This window comes from Lepisosteus oculatus, chromosome 17, assembly GCF_040954835.1.
Source record: "Lepisosteus oculatus isolate fLepOcu1 chromosome 17, fLepOcu1.hap2, whole genome shotgun sequence".
NCBI classification, from domain to species: Eukaryota; Metazoa; Chordata; class Actinopteri; order Semionotiformes; family Lepisosteidae; genus Lepisosteus; species Lepisosteus oculatus.
This window is the reverse complement of record NC_090712.1, coordinates 9,296,837-9,318,719: the sequence shown is the minus strand read 5'-3', so window position 1 is coordinate 9,318,719 and position 21,883 is coordinate 9,296,837. Positions and strand designations below refer to the sequence as shown.

The 21,883-nt window shown below is 42.1% G+C and overlaps 1 protein-coding gene across 6 annotated transcripts in view; it reads right to left on the bottom strand.

Annotated features, from left to right (window-relative positions):
• Positions 1–21,883, bottom strand: part of peli1b (pellino E3 ubiquitin protein ligase 1b) — a 48,556-nt gene that overhangs the window by 13,752 nt on the left and 12,921 nt on the right. For 2 of the 6 annotated variants that reach the window (XM_015363219.2, XM_015363221.2), the window contains exons 3-4: positions 20,066–20,243; positions 2,808–2,959 (exon numbers count right to left, since the gene is read on the bottom strand). In XM_015363219.2, the coding sequence (XP_015218705.2) occupies positions 2,808–2,884 (77 nt within the window). In that variant the 5' untranslated portion in view covers positions 2,885–2,959; positions 20,066–20,243. Of the gene's footprint in view, positions 1–2,807; positions 2,960–10,410; positions 10,540–19,114; positions 19,259–20,065; positions 20,244–21,883 lie in introns of those variants that run through there. The other 4 variants (XM_015363218.2, XM_015363220.2, XM_069179874.1 and 1 more) reach the window with 3 other exon arrangements.

Below are 21,883 nucleotides of genomic sequence, written 5' to 3'. Positions count from 1 at the left end.
ATGCATCAAAATGACGAACTGAGCTGCTGAAACCAAAGCCTGTGAATATTCAAGTTTGTTTTGACACTCATGACAATGTCTTTGGAAAAAGAGGACTCTCAAAAGATAATATTTCTTTTGCAAGTATAAATATTTTACCATTTCAGATTGCCACTCTCTGCTGGGTTTACAGAAGAGGGGGGTCATGTTCAGAAGGGAACTTCTGTCCTGTTTTGAAATGTTTTTCCCGAGTTCCCTTTTGACACTGCAACAGTACAGGACAACTGATGAACTGAATAGCTCTCCACCTCCACTCCACTGAACCTGGAAGGCAGGAGGACCTTGAGTTGCTCATCTAGTCCAAGAGTCCCCTCTGAAATTAATTTTGCAAGTTTCTTCTTTATGTCTACAATTCATGTGTCACTGCACATCGTCCATGGACATAATCATGACCTTCAATAAGCAGAAAATTAAAAAGGACAGTACCACACCTACTCAAGTCGTGTGCCCCAGGCACGCATTAAGCTTTGGCCTGGACATCTCATGTGTGGTCAGGATACTGTCACCAGCCGACTTGGAGCACAACTGGCAGAGCTCCACCAGGACAGTGTTGGAAATGTCATTAAGCAGGCCTCTCAAAGAGCACCTGAAGTTCCCAAGACCTGTCGGGTATCTGCAGACTTGCACTCATGTTAAATTTACTTCAAACGATCTTGAAACTACTCAATTGACCAAATCACCTGCTCAAGTGGTCAAAATGTGTCATTCTTCCAGGTAGTCCATTAAACCCACTGGACTGTGGCTCACCTGCCGTGGATCTAGAGATTCCTATTCTGCCCCAAAGAACCCTCTTCTCCCTTGATGTTACTCAAGGCCATAACTGATCTCAGTTACCGGCAAAAACAAATATACAATTATGCAAAAAAAAAACTTTGTTTAAAACCTTTAAATAAACTGGAAGATTTCTAAGATGTTTTCGTCTTGCATTTCCACAACCTCTCTACACTCTCCCAAAAACACTGATGGAGAAACAGAAAGGTCTTGGCTCAGATTTTAAAAGGCAGCTCAACAAATGGTCCATCCTCGCAGCCATTATTAGCAGCTCGTAGATCAAACATCTAAGTTCCTCAGAAACGGCAAACGGGGCGTAACTCTTGCCTCTATAGATGGGAACTCAAACAGCTCTCTAGGTGAACGTCACTGCTGCCCTGACCTACATTTCCAGGAATATGACGTAGTTCTTCTCAGCATGTTCAGAGCAGTGTCAGGTGTCAAAGATCTACAGTCTCGATAAGTCTCTGCAAGCGTGTGAGACACACGGGGAACGCAAGCCACAGCATGTGTCCCAGCCTACATCGAGCTCAAAACATTCATGGAGCTCAGCAGACAGAGGTCTGAAGGAAGTGGCATCCCACTGAACTTCTCCTTCCCCTCAGTCCACTTGGAACAGGCCTTAACCCCTTTGCTTCATATGAAAACTGCACTGTAGAAAAGGAAAACACTGACAGCAGTATAGGAGCTGCAGTGCTGCTTCGCACAGGGACTCACTTCTGCTCTGCTAGACCAGACAGCTGTTTTTTTGGAAACCAAACAGAAGTGACCTTCCTGGCTTACTGGGAGCAAATCTAATTCTAGGTTTCTGATCAAATTAAAGCAGGGACTGCTGGACTATTCCTGATGCAGCCATGTCTTACACCCCTCTTGAAGAAAGACTTCAAGATCTGATTCGGCATTCAGTAGAAGACTCAAGACAACTAAATAAAAAATCCACATGGACGCCTATTCTCATATGATTTTTTGGAATCATAACCTCCTTAAACGTAATTCTCCATTCTCTTTTCCACACATTGGGTGGCAAACTAATCCACGTTTTAACAGATATTTTTCTTGAGGAGGGGCTTCTCTCATTCCAAGTCTCCAACTGCAATATGGGCTTCTGGGCCCTTCTTTATTTCAGTACTTTCACCCTCGCCACCCAATATGTGCCTCTGATGCCCTCTGGAGAGTAAGCTTGTCTACGCCCTCAATCTGTTCAACCACAGGGGCAAAACAAAGGACTGGCTTTCCAATTTGATGTGTATTTACTGCAGGCTTCAGACTCAGTATTTACCATCTGGAATAACAGGCAAACAAGAAAAGACCTTTTTCCAGACCTTAATCACCTCGGGACACTCCCAAATCTATATAAAAAGATGGCCACAGTGCCCTCCAGACAGACATGCATAGGGAACAAGGAACTAGCACTACAATATACCATCTACAAGAGGGTCAAACACACCAATCAGTGAAAAAAATAGGATTTCAGGGAGCTAAACATTAACCCAGCACATGGGCTCATGTACAACATTCAAATCCCCTCTGCAGACTGGAGTATACCCAGTGCGCAATGAAACAGATCTGGCTGGAACTAGAAGGTTCCTGGCTCTGCCGTGGGAGCCTCCACATTCCCTCCCCGGACCAGGCATCACAGGATCCCGAACGGTCTGGACATTATTTATACGGAGCTCCCGACTGCTAGGACCCATGTGCCCCTGGAGAGGACAGCAGAGGCTTGAAGTGAAGCTCGACTGCACCAGGGCGCCTGTAGCTGTCAGACTGCATTTTAGGGACCCTAGTGCAGGAGATCAGAGGGGGCGCGTACCACTTAGAGGGCCGAGAAATTATTATTTTTAAACTGCCTGGTATTGTATTGTTAGGGAAAAAAATGTTCACGAAAAATATCAGCGGCAGGTCCCTCATTTTTCACCAACGTGCAGACGGCACACTCCGTGTCCAAAAGCTGCTGTAGGGATATTTGACCTGTGGCAGGGAAGCCTGGGTCTTCTTACCCGAGCACAATCAGCTCTCCGAACTTGACGGGCACTTTGGTGGAAGCAGAAATGTTTTCTTGGTCAGGAGAGAACATTAGCCTGGCTGTCCCGAAAGTCTTCCACAGTTAATCCTGGGCTTCAGTGCCTTCTTGTCATTCTCTTGGAAAAGTCTGCCCAACAAGAAGAAAAAGAGCAAGAAAAACATTAGCAGCTGTTGCTTTAAAAGCCCAGTTTGGGTGTCCCTTAGCTCTTGCGTGCAGTTCAGACCTCTGACAGACACAGACTCGGGAGCACAAGTCGGCTACAATCTTAGCTGCTGAAATGACAAATAGCAAAATACATTTCTTCGGCTGGAGATTCCTTGAAACAAACTATCAATCCAAGCAAGAGCATGAAGATGCTTATTCAACCCCAACGCAATCTGTAGTAATGTAGGAATCGGCTAATCCAAAGAGATTGTTTTTGTTTTTAGATGAGACACTGAAGCAATTTTAGTTGTAAGTGAAGCTTAAAAGGGTCATTTCATTGGACAATATGATGATGAAGGAATATCACAGCTTTCCGTTATTAGCAGACACTTCAAATGTACAGACATTCTACACACTTTTACTTAATTGAATAGTTACAAAATTTACCTGCCCTAAATCAAATGGTGCCAGTGATGTAAATAAAGAGTAGACATATGAAGCTAAAACCTTTAATTTCATCGTCTGCAGAATTCGAGATCTTGCAAAGGGAAAAGCAGAATAAACCTGATGTTAAGGCCGACTTTCACGAAGGGACCACTGGAAATAAGCTGCATTTGTAAGGTGCAGGTCACAGAAAGGTCGAGCTGCCCGGTGTGAAAGCAGCCCAATTACGGAGCAGCAGGCACATTCGCTGTCTGTGGAGGATTAAGACAGCTTCACTGAAGAGGATGGCTCAAAATTCACATGATCTGCTAACCTCCTGCTGGACATTGTTTGCAGCTCGGGGTTATTAGTATGGATGATTTGCGGCTTGATGGTTCTCAGGTAGTGTGCACAATCTGCTACCCTGCAGCCACAGCCATATGCTTCACAGATTCAGACCCACACAGGCCACTGACTAAAGCCCTTGGGATACATGGAACTCATTGGCTTTACTTCGTGGCCATATATATTAAATACATTAGTCAGCACAATGTCTAAGAATGGCTTCTCCCCATTGTACCTCAGAGATATTTGACCTAAACAGGTTTTTTCAGAGCAGGCGCACTGATATTCTTTCTGTTCTGGTTGCTTTTATCTTTTTGTGGTACTGGCCCATATCCCTAGTTGTGAAGAATGACCTTTAACAGAATGGTCTAAACTAGCAATTTCCCTCAGGAAGCCTTTATGTGGCATGTGTTTCACTTTGCTTCCTGTAAGGATTATATTCTCAATAGCCCTCGTGTGACAGCAGTATTAACCTGCCACAAAGTGGCCGATACTTCAATTTGTTTTAAAACAAATCCTACGTATGAATGTTTTGCTCTGTTGCCATGAACTTGTTGTGTAGATTTAGTACATTTAGTAGCGAAAGCAAATTCGAGGGATTCAGAATAAATGGCGAACAACGGATGAAGTGCGAGTGGCGCAACAGATAAAGGGGTCAAAACGGTCTGTATTTGTTACTGCCTCTCTGTTTGTGAGAGCGCAGGGTCGCATTGGCCCCAAGACAAAATCACCAGCCGAAGGAAGTGGGCTTCGCTGAGAGAAGGCACGCAATGTGGGTTCTGTTGGCGCCATGGCAACCCACGACTGGAGACGGCAGGTTTGGGTGGGTACGTAACGACTGTAATTGTACTTGCTTTGTGAAATACCTTTATAGTGACCTGCTGCAGAAACGAGAGCTACAGTACTATATCAAACACCAACGCAAATGTCCACCAGCTGCAGATTCACATTCAGCATCCGATTCCTGTTCAACTCAACAGACTCATGCAGCCTCAAATATAATCAAAATCATAACAGGCCCAGTTATGTTAATGAGTCGGTACTGTATCTTGTCAGAAGGCCTGCTCATACTCACAATTCATCTTCATGCTTTATACTTCCTTTTTGTATAAAGCAGGTTGTCACTGTCAAATATAATTAAACGTAGCCAGTTAGTTAGTTCTTTGGTCATTTTCTGTAATAGTCTCAATAGTAAAATGTCCATGAATTATACTCTACCGAGAGGCATTAGAAATGCCACAAACAAGTACTGAAACTAAGATCACGTGTTTTCAATACCCTTCAGTATAACTTTCTTTGTTTATACTGCATGAAGCATTGTCTCAAAGCAAAGGTTTTACAACCAGAAAAAAAGGCACTATAGTATATTTGAGACCTGAAACGTTCGAGTTTTTTGCAGCAATGAAAATAGAAAAAAAGCAATTTTTTATCTTAATAAATTAGGGTCTAACGGTTCAGTTCATTACATAACATACAGCGAAAACTATCAACGAAGAGGGCTGTGTTCACACAGCGTGTAGCTATATTCTTCATATGTCTGTATCTCTTGGAGACTCTGAAAGCGGATCATACATCCCTGCTAATTACCTAGGCAATTCCTGCTATTGTACAGCTCACAAAAAGCCTCCTGCTCAACATCATAGCTGTTACTGGACTCATCTCCCAGGCTAATTAAAAATATTTTGAAGGTCACTGTGCAATTTGTTTTTCAGTTGTACTACAGGTCACACTGATTTATTATGAACTCTAAAAAACAATGCAAACTTTACAACATTATTGCATAAGCACAGAGCCACAGGCCACTTTACAAAATGACAGTTGTGCAACTCATGGCCCTGTGCAGAGGCAGCAGCTTGGTCCCTGTAGATGCATAAGAAAACAAAGCTGAATACAGCTAGAGAGGCCATCCGCCTTAACAATGATGAATGGCTTCCGAGGACGTTACTATGTCATGGAAAGTACAGTTGAAAACTACAGACTAGTTCAACACATGAAAGTGGTTTTGACTGGTGCATAGTACACAGCTCCTGAGAGCACCAGGCACACCCAGCCACTCCCTGTCCACACTGGCCAGACCCTCTCCATTGGCCCCGGACAGACTGCCAAAGCTCGGAGACTCCACCCTATGACAGGGTTTCGCCCCCGAACGCGGGCACAAGATTTCTACTTTCCCAGCAGGAAAACAGACCGGCCTTCCACCTCACTGCTGTTCTCAGGTTCACAAGATGCAAGGTCTTGCACACCAGAGGCAAAACATTTCAATATAACCTTCTCTTGAATAAATCTGCACCCATGTTTAGTTAAAACGAACCACACTGCTTTTCTCTCTCATGAGTTCAACTTAGTCAACAACTGGTAACAGCTGAAACAGAACAAGCTCTGCAAACCATATTAGGTTGCCTGAATAGTAACACCTTTTTTAAATGCCAAGAAGATAAAAGGCTAAAATTGCTTTAGAATCCAAGGAAGGGGGTCGTTTTGTGGTTGTGATGCCACAGAAGCACGGTGGGGATATTTCTGTTACCTCTTCCCTTTTGCATTCAGCAAAACACTGTGTGTTTAAATAAGGAAGTGAGCTAGGAGACTGCAGTTCAAGGCTTACCATGTTTTGAGAAGGCACATTCTTCACAAAGCAAGAGTTCTTCACTTCTGCACACACTGAAGCACTAATTGCACTAAACTGCACCCCCTTTTCTTCCCCAACACTGAAACATGTTTCTTCCCCTACCACTACACTTTAAAAGGCTGGTGAAGATTCTCAGCAGATGGAGCGGTTGATCACAAGCACGTCTTAAGCTGTGCCTTCGAAGCAATTTAGCATGACTTCACACATCCCAGCTCCTGACAGCAGCTCTCCTTACGTCAGCCTTTTTTCTAAGGGAGAAAAAGCAAGACACATGGGTACTGTTTCACATCTACAGCTTTTAACATGGGCCAAATTACTTGAACACCTAATAAAAGTCATCCACAAAAGGCATAACATTCGCTTTCCTTAGCTGGGGACAATGGTGAGAAAATGTCTTTGTGGGACACTGCATTTCCACTGAAGAAAAGTGAGAAAGTGTGGGATCTCTGGCTTTATGTTCAAAATAGCTTTTTCAAAGGAAGAGGAGATCTTATCTTCTAGTTCAGGGTCTTCTTCCAATTCAGGGTTCAATAAGCTGGAGCCTATCACTGCAAGCAACAGGCTCAAGGCAGGGCGCACCCTGGACGGGATGGACAGATACAGACACAGAGAATACACACTCGCATCAGGACCAATTTTCCCAGGAGCCAATTAACCTACCAGTATTTCTTCAGTGTATCTGAGAAGACAGCATGTGCGTGAATTTAAGCCTTCTGCATTTTCCAAAAAATGTAATAGATTGCAGAATACACACGATTACAAACACAAAATCTATGCAAATTTATATCAGGCTGCTGAGAACATGCAAAATTACAAAATTCAAGATGACACTTGATGCTTAAAGCAATGAGAAAATAAACTTTGCTTATGACAAAATGTTTGAGCAAAGGTTTTCTTGACGCTATCAAAAACGAAATGCTGCTTCATTACACAGGGAGCCAAAAGGTAACTGCCGCCACAGGGCGTGTGCGATCAGGCAGAAACTGCTTTTTAAAGCAAATTAAGATTTGAAAAATAAGGAAACTTCCTAAGAAATACAGTGCGTAGCATTGAAATAATGAAAAAAAGCAAACCTTCAGAACCTATTCTAATTCCAATCCCCTTTCTTTTCTGTACCAGACTGACCGGTATGAACTGTGCCCACTCAGCACCACTCCAGCTTTCAGTGGACAGCCTGCCTGCCTGCCACACAGAAATCCTCTCGCCTCAGACAGGTTTCAGGGCGTGTTGCTCTATCATAGAGACGTTGTAAATATTAGAAACGTGAATCACGGTATTGCTAATGCTTTAAAGTTACCGGCTCTCAACTGAAACGAGGTAACATGACACATAGGTTATGGTTGGCAATAGTACAGACTGACTGGATGAACTGAAAAAAACAAGCTCCTTTAAGCAAATACTACCAAGTGCTGTTCTCAATTCGAGAGCATTTCAGCATGCGTTGTGTTTGATTTACGTGCGCATTATTTTTCAGTCTGCCGCTTCTTCAGGTAGTTTCTGGGTCGGCATTTAACTCAAACTGGGGGTGATGGAAGTGCCGGACAGACAGCGCTGTTCCTTATGGTCTCGTTCTGCCCGGCTGCAGTCAGTCAGGGCTCGGTCCACTGACATGTCTTTAAAGTTTTAAGAACGGATGGCTTTTTGGGGAAAAATGGGAGACTCCCCACATGCCCGCCTGCCTGGCAAACCGTTTTTGTTTACTGAGGCCTGAGAGTCCATTTTAGACTGCATTGTCGCGGACCCTTCAGTCCCAAAATACAACATGCAAAAAAAAAAACAGCTTGTTGTTTCAATACTTCAAAACTGTACGGACAGTCAAACACAGACCTGGTGGTGACCTTAAACCAATAAAAACCCAAGTTAGTGTCTCCCATTCCCTCTCACAAACGTTTGGATTCCAGTCTGTCTGACTGGCAGGTTTCATCTATGGTCAGCTAGTCTTTCACTTGGCCTCTGCCTGGTATGTAGCGATAAACAGAAACAGAACAGACAGATGCTGTTGCTGCTGCTGCTGCAGAGAGGGCCGAACCCAGCCGGCGACTCTGATCAACCTGAATCAACAAAGACACCCCTCACAAGCGCAGTAACTGAATCCGGCCCGCAAGCGTTCAAACAAGTCGATGAGAGTCCCCGCTTGTGGAGGGTTGCCATAGCTCGGCTGCTGTTTGTGTGTCGGCACTCAGCCGCAGTGATTCACCTCAGAGGTGTCTGCTCGAGAGGAGGACAGTCTGTAGCCCTCAGGCTGGGAATGCAACCATCTGCTCCAAAACCAGCGAAACGCTTGTTACGCTTTCTAGGAGAAAGGAACTATCACAAGTCCCAATCCATGTCATGTAAATAGAAAACAGGATTCAACTGAATTGGCTGAAGACAAGGGAATTCAGTGATAAAAGTCAAAAATGAAAGATCAAAAGCCAACAGCCCCCATCAGCAGCTGAAACCTGGTAGCAATTAGCAGTAATATCGTACTATTTTAATCACAACACAAACTCTGGTCTAATCTCTTTTCTGTTTCGTGTTTTCTAGGGACAGATTTCTTCGATTAGAAAAGCCAAATTAGCAAAATGATTAATCAGAACTCTAACCCCGCAGTAATAACAAAAGGCTGTCGCCTGTCATTCCCATTATTCTGGGTATTAACCTGTGACAAAGGGACAACAGTACAGAGGAGTTCATAATACAAGGTATCAAAAAACAGGCAGTAGAGAAATTTCACTCTGTTTGTCCCAGTCCAACACCTTCAGAATAAAAAGCATCTGTTTGCGAACAATGATGACCCAATTTTGAGACAGGATGTTAGCTTTTACCAGTTTTATTTTCTGAAGGAAAAAAAAAAGATCTGAAATATGCCTCAGAATAAAGAATTATGACCCTATTTGAAGAATGCTGATGACATAATAACCACAAATGAAGGACTTTAAACCCACACATTGATAACAGACACACTTTGGGCTGTTAATTTCGGAAGTTCCCCTGTACAAGGGTAGTTTTTTTTAATGGAAAAAATAAGAAATAATTCTTGCTAAATATATCAATATATTTTTCAGAAGCCCACCCAAATGACCGAAGTAATGAGGTAACACTGAAGCCATTCGATTGATGTGGGGAAAACATCCCACTGTACCCTATGGGCAGCTGCTGAAATGAGGTTTGTTGTTAATTTGTGTTGTCCAACCCAAAAGGTTTTGAAACGCTCGCGTTACAACAGCAGGAAGTCTACTCACACCTCCCCCCTGCTCCATTTCCACAAAGGGGTCCATCTGCCCTCCTCCTCCTCTGCGCTGAGAGAGGGACCCAGCAAGGACTGAGCTCCACCAGCTCCTTCCGTCCTCCAGCCCCCACAGACTCTGCACGAGTGTGGGCCGCCATGTCAGAAAGGACACTGACTCATTGGGGACAATGTCAGGCACACCAACTCCTTCCTCAATTATATTCCCTCAACGTCTCTGAGGCTCGGGTAAAACACCGACTTGCAACACCCAGCAAGTTTACTGAATAGCGCAAGATTGTAAAGTCAGAGCAGACACAGCAGGTATTGTAAGAGGTGTGTTGCAAAAAAAACAACCCTATTCATTCCCAACTGGCAGTGCTAATTTATCACACTCTTTCGTACAGTACTTATTTGAAAAGTGCTTAAAAAAAATAACACTTTGCTTTTGCAAATTGCTCATAGGAATTGTGAACAGTGAATTTGATGGACTGGATTTTTTTTAAACAGGCATTTATTGAACCCATGACAGCTCAGGTTCCACCTGAAGCTTATAAGTTCATTTCACACGTTTCGACATGAGTACTGTAAGAAACAACATTGAGTCATCTTCCTAATCGATACCCAGCATAAATATCACTTAACATAAACAGATCTTAAAAAAGTGTCCCATTTTCTCCCAACGCTAAACTACACACCTAACAGCAGCAGGCTCAACAACTACGAGCTGTGCACCGAGCAACTCTTCTGCATGCAGTATGTGTGGTTAGCAATCAGCGACAGTCGTGTCAAAACAAAGGTAAAAGAAAGAGAAGGGAAGGGAATAATCACCTCTAAGCGGCGATGCGAGAAATCAATGCTGTCAGGACGAGCAATGCCACAGTGGTTTTAACACAGCCCCTCGAAACAGAATCACAGCGAACGCATGCTGCCTATCCACGCGTCCACGACAGCAGCCAACTAATAGTGACTCAGGTGCGTCACGGGATTTTTAAATAAGGATTCGCTTCTCTGTGGAGAATCAAAAGAGAACACGCTATACACACTTCCGGCCCTGGAACAAGATTATCTGCCCTAGAATTTTCGATTTCTGTTCTCCGTCTCTCCTTACCCTGCGCCCAGTTGAAGGATCTAACAATGACACTTCCTCCCTGCCCCATACCCTCACCACTGCGAGTTTCACATCAGTTACGTCGGACGAGAATACGTCATCTGGGACCGGTGATTTTTCTTACCCTCATCAATATTAGCTTACTAACAATGAGCTGAAGAGGGTCCTAAAGTTAAAAAAGAGAACATAATATAATGGAAGTTTTTAAGGTGTTTTTGTTTTGGCACAGGAGACTTGAATGTACACGAGGACACGAAGAAACTGAAGTACTTCACAGTATTTATGCCGGGCCACTTTAATAATGCTAATCCAGACAAGAAGTCGCACTTCAAGCACGAGGAGAAGGATGCAGAAAGTTATCTGGAGATTATCTTGAAAGCGACACAGGGAAACGTATTTGCAAATCCCTTAGCAATGCTTGCAGATTCACACTCAAGACTCAGAAAAAAGGAACATGTTTAGTGTTAATTCTATTTCCAAAAGTCAAGGTAGAAAATTTTGTTTGGGTGAAGAACAGAAACACAAATCTTTACATAAATGAATCAAAACTCTCACTTCCTTTCTTTAAAGTGCAGCACTGAACATACACGCGTGTATTTTTGGTTTGCTGGCAGTCAGTTAGTTTTAATGGTGGATTATCTTAAGTGCATAGATTCCAACACTAAACTTGAAAAGGAGCATTTAAAAGTTAACCAGACCAAGACTCTTACTTCTCCAAACTTATAAAACAACACATGCAGTCTTTAAAGTGGATGAATTTTAGTCTAGTGAATTTAGGTTTATGGATTTTAATCTCGACACGGTTTTGTATTCAATCCAATTCTCACACCTGTGGGTTGATGTATCACACTACAAGTTGAACTTCCCTCAAGCTAGAATGAGCAAAATCATGAAAGGCAAAAAAAAAGGTTTCCATCAAGCATGCCCAACAATACCTCAGCAAATTCTGCCACTCATCAACGAATCAGGGGACAACAAAATGGATTAGTAGAGGCAGGTATCACGGAGCCCTTCTGCGAAAAAAGGTCTTGTCCAGGCTGAGCTTGCAAAGGAAACGAGAGGAGTGTGTTGTGCCTGGAATATGAAGGGATGGGAAAGCTCACTTCCTACTCAGCAGCACCTGAACAGAAGTTTTTCCACTTTAGTCAGCTGCCAGTCTCCGGAGTTCCTCACACTTCAGAGTTCAACAGACTCAGACAATGTAACAATACCACTGGGCCATAACTGAGCTGCTATCTGCTAATTCCCTTTGGCAAATGGAAGAGGGGGGTTATCTCTCCCCGTTGATTCATAGTGACTCAGCCAAGGTTAACCGGTCAGGAGCAAGATGCCATGACTTCCTCCTGCTAAATACACCTCATAAAGAGACAGAGGTTGTATAAACCCAGGGACACCGAGAGTCTTTTTAGGGGCGGAGCGGTGGCACTGTGGCTAAGGATCTGCTCCTGTGGCTGGAAGGTTGTCCATCTCGAAACCTTGAGTTATCTGATCGCATGATTGTTTTCTGCCTGAGGTCTGTAACAACCAAAACATTGCAAGAGAAACAGTCTGGTCTGTGTCATTGGCACGAACTGGGTGAAAAGGGGGAGAAACTGGGAAAGATTTGGTATGGGTCAAGAATAACACCCTTTCTTTAACACATTTAATGTTTTAAAACAATTCTGTAGCCATCTAGTTAAATCTCATCGAAACACCAATACAAAACATGTTTCAGAAATCAGCCATCTTGATAGTTGTGACACCAGTTCAGCTGTTCCCAAAATGGAAATGACTCCAAGTGCCTCCTACGAATAGTGAAGCATAACTCCTGGCACAGAGCGTCAGAGGATGGCGAAGAAGGATGTCACAGGATGTGCCAGAAACCTGGCATGCTTGGTCCGAACGCAATGAATCGCCAGACGAATGGTTTTGCTAGAGCTCTGCGGGCGAAGGTGGCTACAAAGCCGAGGCAGAAAGCAGCAAAGTGGCTTGGGAAAGACTGACTGACATCACTTCTGGGTTTCAGTTCCATTCAGAGGATCCAAGATGGCAGCACCCACGTCTCAGTGTAGACTGACATATGTGAGCATCTCAAATCCTTTTTCTTCGCCTACCGTATGTTATATGACCAAATTTGTACGACTGTCTTCCTTTTACATCACATCTCGCTGAGGGGGCGTTGAACCATGATCCTTTCCTCTTTTGTGAAGGGTGGTCAGGTTCTTATTTCAGAGGTCTAACACAATCCCCCAACGACAGATAAAAATGAACAAAGTGCAGAACATAAGCTGCCCGGTTCAGGTCTGGCAAACTGACCATCATTTAGTGTCAGTTTATTATAGCAAAATGTAACTTAGTGTCCTGATGTATTTAGCAGAAAGGGCCATTACACACACAAGAAAAAAATTCAAACACTTCTGTGAGCAGTCCTGTGTTAGACGACTAGCACTGTGAACCTCACTTCTAATCTGTGAAACGCAGAATCATTTAAAAACAGTGTTCATAACAGCACCTATTACATTTGATTTCTCCTCCCTCCTCCTCCCAATCAGAGCTTGTGCGATTTCAGAGAAGAGGGTGACAAATGAGCCTTTGGTCTCCAAGAACCTCAAACGTGAAGCTCAAGAACAGGCTCCGGGGTTTGCGAAATCTTGTGTTTCCACTATCAGGAGCACGACTGTGGGGAGGGGTGGGGGTGACTAAAACCGAACTTGTGAAATGACTGTTCTTACAGCAGCTGCAGCAGCACAGAGGGGAGAGGACAGGGGCTCCCACTCGGCCAGGGCTGCTGGGAAGTGTTTCCTGAGCGACAGCACCAGCCCAGCCAAGACCATCCTGCTTAGAAAGCAAATGAGATAAACACAGACTCGAAAAGCCGGCAAAAAGACTCACATGACAGGCAGAGTGTTAATGAGGAGGGAAAATTAATTAATCTAAAAGCCTTACTGAGACTCTCCCTTGAAGTACAGTAACTTCCATACCGGTAAAACTAGGTTTTTAATAGGATTTAGAGATGCCACAAATAATCTGATAAAGTAAAAAAAAAAACAATATGTTTCTATACATAATTTAAGTACCTCCAATCCTAAATGTTTGTGGGGAAAAAAAAAGTTAAAAAAATATTGAAGGATCATGTTGCTGGTCCAGCACCACGACTTAGCAGATGCCCTTATCTTGGGGCATAAGGTCAATGCAAAAAACAATTATTCAAAAACAGTACAAAAAAATCTAGAATTTAGTATAAAGAAAGTAACTGCAAGGATTGCTAATCACAATAGACATTTTGCCTTTTACCCAGAAACCATGAATAGCTAGTGTTCTTTTAATTAGGTCATTAGATTGACAAAAAAAACTGCAGTGGCACACACCCCACAGTCTCTGATAGACGGCCATTACTAATTTATCGCTCCGTGCAAATGCGTCTGGGCGACACCTCTTTAGACCAGATAAAGTGGATACAATAGTGCAACTGTTTTCAGATTTGACACGCTGTGCATTTGGAAGTAGGTACCAGACTCCACTAGCTCTAGTACAGTTCACTGGCTGAAAGGCGCACATGGTTCCAAACAGGGCGCTCATTCTTATCCTCTGACGAATATGTCAGGTTATCAATCCAGTAAGATGACACATTCTCTGTGTGAAGGGAACCATTTTTGTCTCGTCATAAAACTAAGCAAATCCATACAAGGCATCAGTGTGCCGGCGCCCATTGTACACTACTCTCCATTCTGGTGAAAAGAAGACTTGTCTGGATCTCTCATCTAACCTCGGGTTAAAAATCAACCCGCAACCATTAAAATATCCCCCTCCAGGCTAAATTGTGAAACCACAGGACTGAAATGCTAATTAAACGGGCTCTGGGACTACTGATCAGTGTCACCTGCAAACCCTGCTTGAGGGACTGATGAGGCAAAACAGCCAGCACCCACGAAGTAAAGCGACAAGCAGCTTACAATGTTTTGCAATCAGAAAAAAAGGTTCAGCGTTTTTAGATAGGAAACAACTTATGATAAATTTAAAGGGATATCACATGATTTAAAAAAAACAGTCCTACAAACAGCACACATTAAAACTATACAACCTGAATTTTTAATCAAACCACACTTTCTGAATCAATATGACAGACAGATCCTGCTGCACATTTCAATAGTTGGGCAATTCAAAGTAATGGTGTACACTGCTCAAGGGGAAAAAAGCACTGTGTCATCCTCAAAAACTAAGCTAGTTGTCACAGGAAATAAGAATTTAATTGATTTGAAGTCATAAATAGAATAAAAAGTTTGCTGTGCAAGATAAAACCTGCTTTTCTGGTTAAATGTGACTAATTTAAAAGGTTAAGAAAATAAAAAAATCTGATCAGTAAAGAAGGGAGAGCCTTAAGTAGATATAGAGAGTTTAACTTTCCTGATACATTTCTAATTAAATATTTGCTGATAACAGATTGCCTTTCTCCCTGACCAAAGAATTTGAGCAATTAAGTCAAACATTGTCTTGTTAGTGAATCTCAGTGCTGCTGTTGTGCAGATCAGAGAATTTCACTGACACCATGGTTTCATATTTCAATGACTCCTAAATCCTAAAGAAGATGCAGTGTTACACTAGATGCCACCAAACTGCTTCTATTGCTGCACCAACAGGACAACATTTCACTTCAATTGGCAATCACGTTTTCTGCCTTTATTTGAACTAATGAGCAGTGCAAATATGTGCAAAACGTTTAAGCGCAAAGCTTTCATAACGTGCCTCACCTTTAAGAGCTATCAAGAACATTCAATTCTCGTAAAAGCTAGCCAAGCGAGTCAAAGCAAGAAGGAGAAAAAGGAGAAAGAAAGCACTTTATGGAGTGATTAAAAAAAAACGAACTAAAAAATTAAATTTACTCCAATTAACTAAAAAGGTACAGATATACATGGCTATAAATTTATTGGTCTTTATCCACTGATTCACAAATCACACAGACACATTGTTGCTTTACACATTGGTTCACCATTACCCAATGCATTGCAAATCTAACTATCTTTGCATTTTAATCTTTGCAGACATGTGAATGGTTATGTAGACTTATGCAAGTGTCTGGACTGTATTTTGAGTCCCAGAATCAAAACCCCCTCCTTTACATTAATCCTTCTAGAACAAATGTTCATTATCCATTGATTCAATACACTACGCACTTAACTAGAATGCATTCCCAGTAAAGACCAAGTTAATAAACCGTAAGCACATATAAAATTAGATATTAGAAAGTCCAAGAGAAAGAGGAAAAAAATGCAATTGAAGGTAAAATTATAAAAAGGTTTATTCAGTATTACATTAGCAAAAGAACAGTAAAGGATGAAGCCTATCTGAAATCTTTTAGAAGATGAAAGGCACATGGCTACGGTGTTGAATTAATATTTACTTTTGGTGTTCATCAGAGAAGAAAGTGACTCAACTCAAATCTGAATTAAGAATGTTTGATATTAATTACATATATTATTAGGTTTATATAGGTTATGGGAACAGAAATAAAATCAAGGAACCACCTGTATCATAGCAAGATTCTATTCTTAGGTACTGTACATCTTGCTTAAATAAATAGTTCTTTGGAAAATCAACAGGAGGAATCAGTACAAACAAAGTAAACAATGTTATTTTCAGAAGGATTACATTCCTTTATAATTCTCAAATTACAGGCAGCAGGCAGTCATGGTAATGTACAGTATGTATTTGAAGTGGGAACTGATTAATGGATCGAAAAACAGAATACACAGAAAGTGTAAACTGTTGTTTCACACTTACGCTGCTGATTTTTTGAGGAACCCAATGTAACTCATCCTGTTAAGTTCCCATTAAAGGATAAAAGGAAAGTTTGTATCTGCTGCCTCGGTATCCCAAGAGTCTCGCGTCTAACCAGCATCTGCGTTTCTTCAGCTCGCGTGTGGAACAGTATATCTCTTGTTCACAGTATGGTATCTTAAAGTATACGTGCAACCCAGCAATTATTAGTTCCAACCACAGTGTTAGTGTCTAAACATTGATACCACGATAAAATAAAAAAAAATGCTGATTGAAATAGTCCTTGTTACACAGCTCTGTGGGAAAGGATCAGTATCAATGTTCCATCATTGCTGAGGGACTTGAGGCCTGTATCCACTACATTCTGTGTCTGCAAGATCCCCAGTCCTGAATGCACGCCACCTCAAGACCAAAGTGCTTTGATGTAGTTTAAGCTTCTATAACAGCAGATGAAAACGCGCACAGGCTTGTCTGAACTGCTGCAGATAAAGACACCAGGTATCTTTTGCCTGGGGAGGGCAATCATTTATATTTTGCACTACAATAGAAAACCTTTTTTTTGCTGGTCCATTCTGGTACGTCCTTTGCTGTTGATTTTATTCATTCATAAGGGCTATTTGCACCAATTGAATAATTTAACAAAAATGCAATCAGCATCTGAATCTGAATTCCTGCTGATTTTTTGCCCTGTAGGTGTTCAGGTAATGTTTCAGGGTATTGCTGGTCATCAGTGCGGCATAGTTTATTGATATACATAGGAAACGGAGATGAAAGATTTAGAAAGAATGGCTGTTTGACATTTCAAGGATGTGGAGTCCATACCAATTTCTATTTGTTCCAAAACAGACCAAAAATGAAACTGTTTAAATAAAAAACTTGGATCCATCCTCCAATCACAAATGGCGAACCCAGGAATCTATGGCAGTTTTCAATCACATTCAGTTACATGCCTTCCATCCCTGCTGAGTGGATCATGTTCAAAACGCTCCAGCACTTGTCTGGTCAGGGGAAGCAGTGTTCAACACTGTTCTTTCTTCTGGGACCAGTAACTAAGCCTGCTGTGAAATCTAAAGGACTTCTGTATAAATCTGAAAGAGCACTGGCCCCAGTACTGATCTCTGTGGTACTTAACTAATAACATCACCTTGATCTGAGGAATTCATCCCTTACCTGAAACATTTCTTTCCTTTCAAATGAAAGTTTCCTATCATGATCACCGAGATGCTTTATTTTTACAATACTTTTATCATTATGATAGATTTTTTCCAACAAGAAGAACCTCCACAAATCAGACTCGGTAAAATAAAAGTGGCTTGTCCATATGTCATTGTGAATACCTACCAGTCTTTACCAGCTTTTTTAAATAAAAAACAGTTTTTCTGTAACCTTTGCGTCAAAATTATGTGTGTAAATAACACTTTTCTAGCCTGTAAAACTTTGATAACCATTGTTTTTAAGCAAAAACTATCAATAAATCTGAAGTAGAAGATCAGACTAAAACCCATCAGCAACATAAGCCTGTAGTAGGGCCAAATCCCCATCAAATACACTGGAGTTAAAATACTTATGAGGCTTTTCAAAAGGTGTTGTTGATATTTTGATGCCATGGTCAGGCATTTCTGAATATAAAATCTATATGCAATACAAATTCACTGCAACGTCAGTCTAAGATGCCGACTACAAAGCACTGCCACCATCCTCTGAATGGGACCAAGTCATTTACAACAGTCATTTCACACTTCGGTCAAATCACGGGAACACCAGTGTTACATGGACAGCATGATTTCAGTGCACTACAGATTTATTGGATCCCCATGAACCAATTTTGCTGTGTACAGTACCATTAAAATAGGAATATAACAATGTCATTGTGCACGAAACCACAGTATTTTTCAATCTGATGTGTTAATGACCAAAGCCAGAGTACTGAAGAAGCTGGGGAGCTTTATGTATTACACAATTACTAGCAGCTTAAGAAAATAACTTCTTTTCTTACTTCTTTCTCTCAGGGAAACTGACATTGTTTTAATTGTGTTATCCCAGTACTGGGTTAAAAGGGTAAAAACTGAAGTGCTCCTTGACAGAGAAAGGAATGGGACATCTCAACTTTGTCAGTGCGTTTACACCTCACATCACCTCGTGACTACAGACACCTTTTGCAATATTGTACCAGTGATGTTACCTCACTGGGGACACAGAGGTGCCTCTCTGAAGGCCCTTCAACACATGGAGTGGAGGGCTTGCTGCTGCTGGATACACAGGCCCTGTGATTAAGTTGGGCCATATCTGAGCTCCCGTACCTCTCAATGTGAGGATGTCCCTGCTCCGGGACCTCTAAGCCCTGCTTAGCACCTACTAAGAGACGAAAAGGTTAACGTGTATAGCGAATAGAGCTATCCTCCGTCTCTGCTGTCCCTTCAATCCGGTTGCCTGCGGGCTCGAAGTTGCACGACGCTCCTCCCTATAACTCCACCTACGCCACACCAGACCCTCAGCGGACCGCGTTTCACCTGGAGGTGACGTCACCTCTGTAACTCGCTCGCTCTCCAGTCGCACCGAGTCCTGTTCCACATGAGCCGTCACCTTTTAAAATTCATTCAGTTTTGTCTCGTGGACTCCTCAATTACATTTCCACACAAAATCCTCAATTTGCTCACTTTGCGTGAATACCTTAAAACACACTTGTTTTCTGCTTCATCAGAAGAGGCCAAGAGGGGCTTGGGCACTTCCTGCTCTGCCAGCGCAGACCTTCAGGAACTGAGATGGGACTGTTGTTGCATTCTGATGTTCAGACTCTCAGCAGCATTTCCTCAGAAACCAGGGGAAAAGTGTTTGAGAAGATGGGACTGTGTACTTCTGAAATCTGGCTAAAACTAGGTGAACAAAGAACAAAAGTGCTAGCTTATACCTTTTTGCTAATGAAAATGCATTTAAATAATGGTTCAAAGAAAACAATGAAAAAAATAGAATGTTATCCTTAAAAGTATAGATTGTCCGAATGTTTACCCATACTACAGTTGCAACACACGTATTTCTACGTATTTTTAATCAGTGTTGCACTCGGGCTCAGAGCCACACAGCGCAGCTCCGCTGTGCCCAAAGACCTGGTCTTCTGCAGCTGCACAATTCCACACCGTCTCGGTTTCAAAGGGCAACAAGCTTCTGTTAATGCGCTCACTGTACCGAGCCCTGTCACACGTATGGCATAGGCTAGCAGGAGATTATACGGTCCGATTCCAAAACCCTACAGATCCCTTGACAGGTCAGCTCAGCATCAGCGTAGGCCTAATAACCTATGATTCTGGCATTAGAAAACACGGAGTAAAAAAGATTTCAGTTGGTAATTGCACTGTAGTTATAAGTTATGCACGTGTCCAAGCTAAGCACTCCGGTAGCTCTCTTGCCTGCCGTATTTTTGCTCGTCTCTCCCGTTTACATCAAACTCCGGCACCTCATGATTTACAAATTAACGACAGTATCGGCCTACGTGGCCAATAACCCCTTCCACAACTGTTTCATGAGCATATAAGGAGTGCTTCAAGGGCTTGCGTTGGGTTGAAACTTCATTTGTTTCATTTTATTACTTCGGGTCTAAAAAACAAACGTTACGAAAGTACCTACTTTATCTCCAGAAGTAAAAGTGTGCAGGTCCGTGTGAGGCCCAGAGAATCACTGCCGCTGTGATTCGTGAGTAGAATGAAAGGGCTGAGTGACCAAACTCTTCTGCCAACAAATTTCTTGCAGATCTGAATTGCTTTTCATGGCTAGTATGCATCAAGACAGTAACATGTTGCAGACGCTGCAAGAAAAAAATAAGTCCATTTCACACCTTTCTGTCCACAAAGGAACAAACCTTTGTTCCAGAATGGAAGCGTCTTTGCTTTTCAGGGTCTTTGGGTGTGTGCTGTTCAAGTCAAGTTCGGAGTCTGGAGTGTCCCTAACGAGTTCAAGTGTCTAGCAGGTTCGAGTGTCTGAAAGGTGTCTAGGTCTAGCTCTGTGTGTGAGTTTTAAAAGACCAGTCTAATTATTAAAATGTTTGGAAACTGCTGAGTGGTGCAATACTAAGCCTTCTTGTTAAATGCAAGACATGTGTGGTGAAAGTGAACCTAATTGGATCACAGTGAAACCACAATCTGTACAATTTGCTGCCTTCTCAAACAGCTGGAACCAAATTGCTGCATCTTAACGTTTTGCCATCTTTCTTCTTAAAAAATAAAGAAGTTTGAAAGACTTTGCTTTCAAATAACTTGCTGCCTAGCAACCCCGTGGCACAGACAAGGATAGTGGGACACCCTGCCAGGTCATGTGACCGAAACCCCCATATCCAAACACACAGTGTCCTACTGCACATTTACCATTCCCTTTTCCAAGCATAAAATGGATTTCGAGACCTCTTTACAAGAACTAAACGTACCGAAAGATAAACTCACTCCAAATCAGCAGCTGCCATTTATCAAACATTTACATGCATGTCTAAAGGAGTGGCTTACTCTATTACCCAAAAAACAAAAATGCAACAGTTTGTGCGTCTGTGGGAACTAAAATAAAATTGACTGACCGCTTTGTAAAACACATACAAAGCACTCAAATGAATATTACAGCACTTCTAGGTGCCTGACACTTCGGTAGCGATAATCACATTGTTGAAAACATCACCATCTGTGGCGTGAGTCAGTGTTATGGAACTAATGCTTCCTGCAAACAAAGGGAGGGAGAAGAGAAACTGGGGACTTTGGAACCTCTTGTAATGAGCATTCTGTTCTGAAATCACGAAAGCATCACACTCGGACGTTTTTAAAAAGCGTAACCAGAGAGCAGTGCACCTTTCGAAGCAACCAAAGAAGGACGTCAATTCAAAATGTCCTGAAATAAATTGCTTTTTAAAAAAAAATTAATTCTTTAACACCCAGGTTAGGGTGGGAGCAGTTCCAAGGAATGATGGGTATGAATATGAATGATCTCTTCATCCAATCACAACGCTACAGGAGACAACATGTCACGGGTAGGATGAAGTTCGAGTAGTAGCTGCCTCCGCCTTCTCAGCCAAAACGTTATGCCTCTTTTCTTTTTCTTTCAGCATGGAATAGAACTTTACCGTTCCATATCATGGGTATGAATAATAATTAGCTATTGCCATATTACAACAGTTGGGAGTCTTATAACTTTGGACATCAAGTAAGTCATTTTTGTAAGATTTTACATATACGAGCCTACAAAACACTATCAAAACTCCTTCACAAATACTACACAGCACAATAAAATTTCACATGAACATACCAGGACTACTGTTACTTATCTGAAGAAATTCCTAGTCAGCTCTCAAGTCCTTAATAGCACCTTCCATTATTTTAACCTGACTTCTCTCTTCTTGGAGTTCTGCTCTTAGTTTCTTGCTGAAACTCCCTTGCAACCCCCCTGCAAATGACCGTGCACTTGCAA